A 6,888-nucleotide genomic window follows, 5' to 3' on the forward strand; every position below is an offset into this window, starting at 1 on the left:
CCACCTAATAATTCACCACAATTAAATCAGAATCGACGAGATGTATGAGAAAAGATCCAGCCCGCGAAGAGCACCATGACACCAGAGTCCGGTTGGGTGACGACCTTTCCTTCGCCGCCCGCCCGCCGCGCAACCGCCAAATCCCAATCACAAAACCCAACGAGCCAAGGGAAAAAACTCAAAAAGGATTAAAGGCTTTGGGCTTCGCGTGTCTCCCCGCTCTCCCGAACGAGTTCCTCCCCTCCCTCCCTCCCTCCCTCCCTCCATTTGCCCCCCAGCCTCGCCTCGCCTCGCTAGGGTTTCAGAGCCCCATCTCCTCCCCAATTCCGCCCGATCCCGCTTGATCTCGGCCTCCATGGTCTCCGGCGTCCCCCACCGCCCGGACGAGAACGGCGGGGGCGGCGGCCCGAGCTTCCCGCAGCAGCCGGCGCCCGTGGGCACTCCGCCGCCCTCCAGCGGCCTCGCGCACTCCGCCTCCACCAGCGGCGGCAGCGCCGGCGGCTCCCCGTCCAGCCGCAGCGAGCAGCAGGGCCCCGCCGCCACCAACGGCGCGGGCCCCGCGGCGTCCACGCCCGCCAGCGACGGCACGGCCTTCCTCCGCCTCAACAACCTCGACATCAACGGCGACGACGCGCCTTCCTCGCAGGCTCCCATCAGGTTCGTGGACATCGCTCTGCTCGGGTTGCCTGCCAGATTGAGTTTCCCCATCTGCCATCTACCGCGATCCCAAACTGCCTTCTAGTGACAGATGCTGCTGGATATTAGAGTTTTCGCTGATCCGTAGTGTTTTCCGTGGCTGTTCTTCGGATTACGTCTTGCACGCTAGCCTTGCTGTAATTGGAGTTAGATCCGATCCTTATTTCGTAGACTCATACTGGTGTGCACTGTCATGTTGATCAGTAAAAATATCAGTCGTATGGTTTCTGTTCTGCCATATAGGTGCAGATTGTATAAGGCTGCATTGAAGTTAATGTGCAATTCTGCCTCTCTCTTCGGTTTACTCATCTAATATCCATCCTATATACGCTTATATTTACTTGGAATCATCAAATAATGGAAACTGCTGCTTGCCGCTTCATAGTTAACTGTAGCTTAAACTTCTACTCCCTCTGTAAAGAAATATAAGAGCGTTTACATCACTAGAGAAACACTGTTATATTTCTTTACAGAGGGAGTACTTCTAAGTATCCTTACCATAGTTGGTATCAATTGGTTTAGTGCACTAAGTGTTTTCACAAACAGCATCAAGAAGAAGAAGCGAAGAGCGGCAGCAGTTGGTCCTGATAAAGGTGGCCGGGGGTTGCGACAGTTCAGTATGAAAGGTCAGTCAAATTGTTCTCTTTCCGTACGAGTACCTGTTTCACTCAAGGTCATCAATGTTCACATTTATAATTTGTCCATTAACAGCACAAATGAAAGTTCAAACAATGAGCAGAGCTTGTTTTTATTGTCTATTTCCATTTGGTTGTGCATTCATTTGCAGTGCATTCTAGAGGTCATGTCTATTGAGTAGATGTACACTTTCTGCCAACATCAATGGTATCATAATGTGTTCTGTTTGGTGTTTTGCAGTTTGCGAGAAAGTTGAAAGTAAAGGGAGAACAACATATAATGAGGTTAGCGCTTTGTTAGTTTTTAGCTCAAAATTCCTGTTGTTATTTTCTCATCATTTGTGCGGGCCGCATGAGTTTTGCCATATACTATTAACCAGAAACAAAAGTGCCCATTGTTTGATATGTGACCCTATTCCTTTGCATACGTTTTCTCGTTGCTCCATATTTAAGATCCAACCAGTTATTGAAATAGAGTAATGTGCATTTTCCACACAGTATAGGGGAGAACTAGCCATAGCATTGAGTTGGCTTGCTCATGTGGTCCACCTGGTTTAATCAACGCAGCCCTATATCAATTTTGTGATTGTGAGTTTGAGGGTGATTGGTTCTCATACTAATTCTAATCAAACTTGCATGCCTTTGATATCATGAAATTGCAAACGTACATGCACACCATGGTGTAACATCACCATTTGATCACTAAGATCTTTTGTGATGGAAGTCATGAAACTGCAAATAGATATTGATCATTGTAATCTGCTAGTCTTGTGAGTTATCCCCCATTTGAGTTATTTACCCAAAACCACCACACTTGGGGCTAGGGTAACAACTTGGTACCACATTTGAACCAGAGCACAAAAAACCACAGGAAATGCGCCTAATGTGTAACCGGAGCACTGATGCTCGAATTCGGCTGCGAAATCAGCGAAACCGACAGGTGGGGCCCGCCTGTCGGGATGACATGGCGCTTGTTGATAGATGCCGTTAGACGGCGACACACGGCCATTTCCAGCCCGTTGGCGTACACGTTTAAGTTGGTCGTGCTTGTCTACCTGTTCGAATCTGACCAGTTCATCTCTCTCGCTCGTCTCTCACCTGCGACCTCCGCTGCACGCTGGACCGCCATGGTTTCGTGGAGGGACCAGCCCATATACTACTACTCTTTAAATTGGTATCCTGCCTTCAATATATGCATTTTGATATTTGGAGTTCCTTGAAACTGTGAAACCTATCCTGTTTTATTACTGCGCCAATAATGATATTTACATTTCTTTCTTTCTTTGTGTACTGGTTGCTTGAAATCTCTAGGAGTAGCATTATTGATGACACTAAAATGTTAGAGCTCATACATTTTGCCTTCTTTGTCAGGTGGCAGATGAACTTGTTGCTGAGTTTACAGACCCCAATAATAATATTGAACCACCAGATCCTGATAATCCGAATGCAGTTAAGAAATATGAATGCCCTTTGCATCAGTTAGTTGTTTTATCTGGTATGTGCTCACTGTGTTAAAATGCAGCAACAATATGATGAGAAAAATATTCGAAGGAGGGTTTATGATGCACTGAATGTTCTGATGGCTATGGACATTATATCTAAGGATAAGAAGGAAATACAGTGGAAAGGCTTGCCTCGGACTAGTATAAATGATATTGAAGAACTGCAGGTTGCGTCTATTTTCCCTCAATGGGTATTGACATTAGATGTACCTTCTGTAGTATTATTATTCATCAATTTGGGTCTATTTACAGGCGGATCTCGCCGGAGTGAAAGGAAGGATTGAAAAGAAAAGTGCTTATTTGCAGGAGCTACAAGATCAAGTAAGGATATGACTTCTCTGTAGTATTCAGCTCACGTGGCTCTGACATAACATAGTGTCCTAACAAAAAAGCATTTAGTTAGTGTACCGTGTACCTTTGTGTCTCAATATGCATGCTTAGCTCAAGTCCAATACTGGGGTGCACCTCACTGACCCAGTTCCCTGTCTACAGTTTTCGGTATGCCGCAGATATTTGATATATGTTAATAATAAGCAGCTGTTCTCAACCTTGTAGCAATTTTTTATATGTGTGCCTGCTTCTGTCAATTATTTACTCTTCACAGACCAGCATTCCACTTTTTTTTGTGATGTTCCATGCTACTCAAAAACTAAAATTACGTTTGTTATGATCTTTGCCGCTTGAGATTAAGAAGGATCGAATTCACACGTAGTTCTTACCAGAGTTCAACAAACTAAAATTTGGTTGTTCCTGGCCCTGATCTCTCAAAATCAATGGTTCCGAGGTTCTAGCATGAAGACCGGGACTCTGCAGTATTAATTAGATAGTTCCATTCTTTCAGCAGTCGATAAATTGGAGTAACATGTAGCCCACTGTCTTAAGAATGCCAATCCATTCCTTGGCTATTTCGACCATAAATTGGCAGTAAGCGGCAAGTTCCTACTCTCCACATGTTCTGCAGTAAACCAGGTTGCCATCGTAATAACTAATAAGTAAGTAATACAAAGGCTGCTCTTAGGGTTTAATGTTGGAATAGAAAATGTTCCCAAGGATTGTTGGTTTAGACTGAGAGTCAATCTTTCTTATTTTGAAATTTATTTATCTCATGGTCAAATTTGTGATTGATGTATTTATGGATGTCTTTGGTATATGAAGTATCTAGGTATGCAAAACTTAATAAACCGAAATGAGCAGCTGTATGGTTCAGGAAACATTCCTTCGGGTGGAGTGGCCTTGCCATTCATCCTTATCCAGGTGAATAATTTTCAAATTACTTATTCTTTGCTCTCTTATTTACAGTTCTGCTTTCTGTGCATATTGTCAGGCTAAATGACAGTTTTTTGTATCCTGCAGACACGGCCTCATGCAACTGTCGAAGTTGAAATATCAGAAGATATGCAACTTGTGCATTTTGACTTTAATACGTAAGACAAGAATTCTGTTATTTACTTTCCTCTGGAGATAGAGCTTTCCAGTTTATCTAAGAATACATGTTTTTCTTTTTCTGTTGCCATGACTGGGAGGGCAGGCCTCTTATCACATTTAAAATATGGGAACAGCTAGGATATAATAGGAAATAAAATCTCAGCTGTTAGATCAAAATTTGATGATAGCATAATGCAGTGATATGGTTAAACTGGAGCGGCTTCTAATTGTATCCAGAAGGTGCTGAAACAATTTTTAAGTTTAGACCTGATGCCAGCTAATATTGATACACATGTTTGATCGGTCTCACGTGGGTAGACAGATGGGAAGAGCCAAGTGGGGTTGTTAATTTTGTCTAAGAAGTAAAGAATAAAACATCACTACAAATCTACTGTATTATGTTTCTGTTTCTTAGATCAACACAAGGTGTCCTGACTATATTGACATGTGCATTTCTGAAACCGCAGCACCCCATTTGAGTTGCACGATGACTCGTATGTGCTAAAAGCACTGAACTCGTATGGAAAAGAAGAGAATGCCGGTACTTCGGAGCCGATATCAAATGGATGCGAGGGCTCGAGCACGCCGAATTTTTATCGGCATCAGATACAACAATCTGCAATGGCAAGTAATGGCACAAATAGATTACCAAGCTCACCACCACCCCCTGTTCCAGGCATTCTGAAAGGGCGAGTGAAGCATGAGCACCTGTACTAGCCAGGGCGTTTGTTTTGATTGTTTGTCATTGGTGTTTGGTAATATTATCATTTTTCTTATTTTCTTCCTTTTTTCGTGTAAAGAGCCTGTAAAGGGGAGAAGTAGGTCGATCTGATTTAGCTCTGCACTAGATTGATAGAGTGTGATAGGTACCCCTGAATCCCTGATCTGTGATGCTCCCGTGTCCATGTGTAACTCCTAACGGACTTGAATCTGTTCCTTAGAGGTGTCGTTTCTCTCTTGATTGCCATGCAGTTGTGCAGAGCAATGTAAAATAGTTACCTTTTGATTTCTGTGAAAATGTCGTCAGTTCGCATGCTTCGCTTTATTCAGCGTTTTTTGGTTCTTTCCTATAGGGGAGGAGCTCCGCTGGAACCGCCATACGGCAGCACTCCCCAGATCTGATCTTCCTATCGATAATACTAGTCCATCATGAAATGTCTGTCTTGTTCGAAGTGAGTGGAAACTTCTATTGGTTCGATCGTTACTGTTACAATATATATACCATCTGAACAGATGCGACACTTGGGATAGATGTGTCGGTTCGGCAGAGGAATAGAGACGCGTCGGTCGCATAGGCAAACCGCACGACGGTTATGAACAGGGGCCCACTAGTCACATGTGCTAATTAATCACAACACTTCCTCTAATCCACGCTTGGCCATGTAGAATCATCTCATAAATGTCCAGGCTTGTCATCATCTCAAAGAATTCTTCTTCAAAAAAATTCTTCATTAAAATCTTTGATGAGAACCTGAGACATAAACTCACAAAGAAAATAGTGTAATGTGATGTTTTGAACAAGGATATCTCAAGAAGAGACCCCCCCCATGCTTGCAAGTCCCGAAGTCGTCGCATATCAATTCCATGAACATATTTATAGAATGTAGAATTTGATAAGAGGCTTGGTAAATAAACAAACAAGATTTTCGCATGATTTAATTTGCAAGACCTTTATTTCCTTGCTTTGTTGAAGATCATGAGGGAGAAAACACTTAGGAGAAATATGCTTAGTGATATTACCCTTGATGTATCATGTTTGCATCTGTGCAACACAGGCTGCATTATCTTCATAGATAATGGCAGGTGATTCTATCAAACCAATTCCACATGACTGTTGTATGTGGTTTATCATTTTGCGAAGCTATACACATTTGCATGTTGCTTCAAATAATGAAATTATTTCAGAATGATTGGTAGATGTTGCCACCAGAGCTGTTTCGACGACTTCCATCTATAGCAGTACCACCATGTAGGAACACAAAGCCGGTCTGTGATCTGACATTATGGGGATCGGATAAATAGCTAGCATTTGCGTATCCAATCATATCAGAGTCCTGATTTCTCTGGAACTGAAAATATAGGCCAAGATCTTTTGTGCCTTGGAGATATCGAAAGATATTCTTCACTCCAGACCAATGGCATTTGGTGGGAGCTGTGCTATGTCTAGCAAGTAGATTTACTGCAAATGCAATACCAGGCCTCGTGAAATTTGCAAGATACATAAGCACTCCAACGACACTGAGGTATGGAGCTTCAGGTCCCAACACCTCTTCTCCATCATCCCTTGGACGAAAAGGATCTTTCTCTACGTCTAGAGATCGAACCACCATGGGAGATTTAGATGGATAGGATTTTTCCATATTGAATTTCTTCAGTATTTTCTGGATATAGGCAGCTTGGTGTACCATGATTCCTGAGGGAAGGTGCTCAAGTTGAATACCTAAGCAAAATTTGGTTTTGCCCAAATCCTTCATCTCAAATTCCATCTTTAGATGATTGCGTGCTTCATCAATGTCTGGTGTGTTGCCAATGATGTTGAGATCATCAACGTACACATAAATGATGCAAAATCCTGTAGAGGACTTCTTGATGAAGACACACAAGCAATCAACACTATTGGAGTAACCTTT

At 42.9% G+C, this 6,888-nt stretch overlaps 1 protein-coding gene across 1 annotated transcript; it reads left to right on the forward strand.

The window, feature by feature from the left end:
• Positions 1-239: 239 nt before the first annotated feature.
• On the forward strand, positions 240-5,291 carry LOC123093170 (transcription factor-like protein DPB). The gene is made up of 9 exons (XM_044515081.1): positions 240-657; positions 1,243-1,322; positions 1,573-1,616; positions 2,703-2,780; positions 2,854-3,000; positions 3,086-3,154; positions 3,989-4,087; positions 4,187-4,257; positions 4,726-5,291. The coding sequence occupies exons 1-9, from the start codon at positions 356-358 to the stop codon at positions 4,973-4,975; spliced, it is 1,140 nt and encodes a 379-aa protein (XP_044371016.1). The 5' UTR covers positions 240-355; the 3' UTR covers positions 4,976-5,291.
• The last annotated feature ends 1,597 nt before the right edge of the window (positions 5,292-6,888 follow it).

Source organism: Triticum aestivum, chromosome 4B (genome assembly GCF_018294505.1).
Source record: "Triticum aestivum cultivar Chinese Spring chromosome 4B, IWGSC CS RefSeq v2.1, whole genome shotgun sequence".
In the NCBI taxonomy this organism is placed as follows: Eukaryota; Viridiplantae; Streptophyta; class Magnoliopsida; order Poales; family Poaceae; genus Triticum; species Triticum aestivum.

What these genes read in the sequence shown, in the direction of transcription:
- LOC123093170 (XM_044515081.1), top strand. Translation starts at nt 356, where the DNA reads ATGGTCTCCGGCGTCCCCCACCGCCCGGACGAGAACGGCGGGGGCGGC. An exon ending in TCCTCGCAGGCTCCCATCAG is followed by an intron (nt 658 to 1,242) that starts GTTCGTGGACAT and finishes TTTCACAAACAG; the next exon opens with CATCAAGAAGAAGAAGCGAA. An exon ending in GTGCATTTTGACTTTAATAC is followed by an intron (nt 4,258 to 4,725) that starts GTAAGACAAGAA and finishes CTGAAACCGCAG; the next exon opens with CACCCCATTTGAGTTGCACG.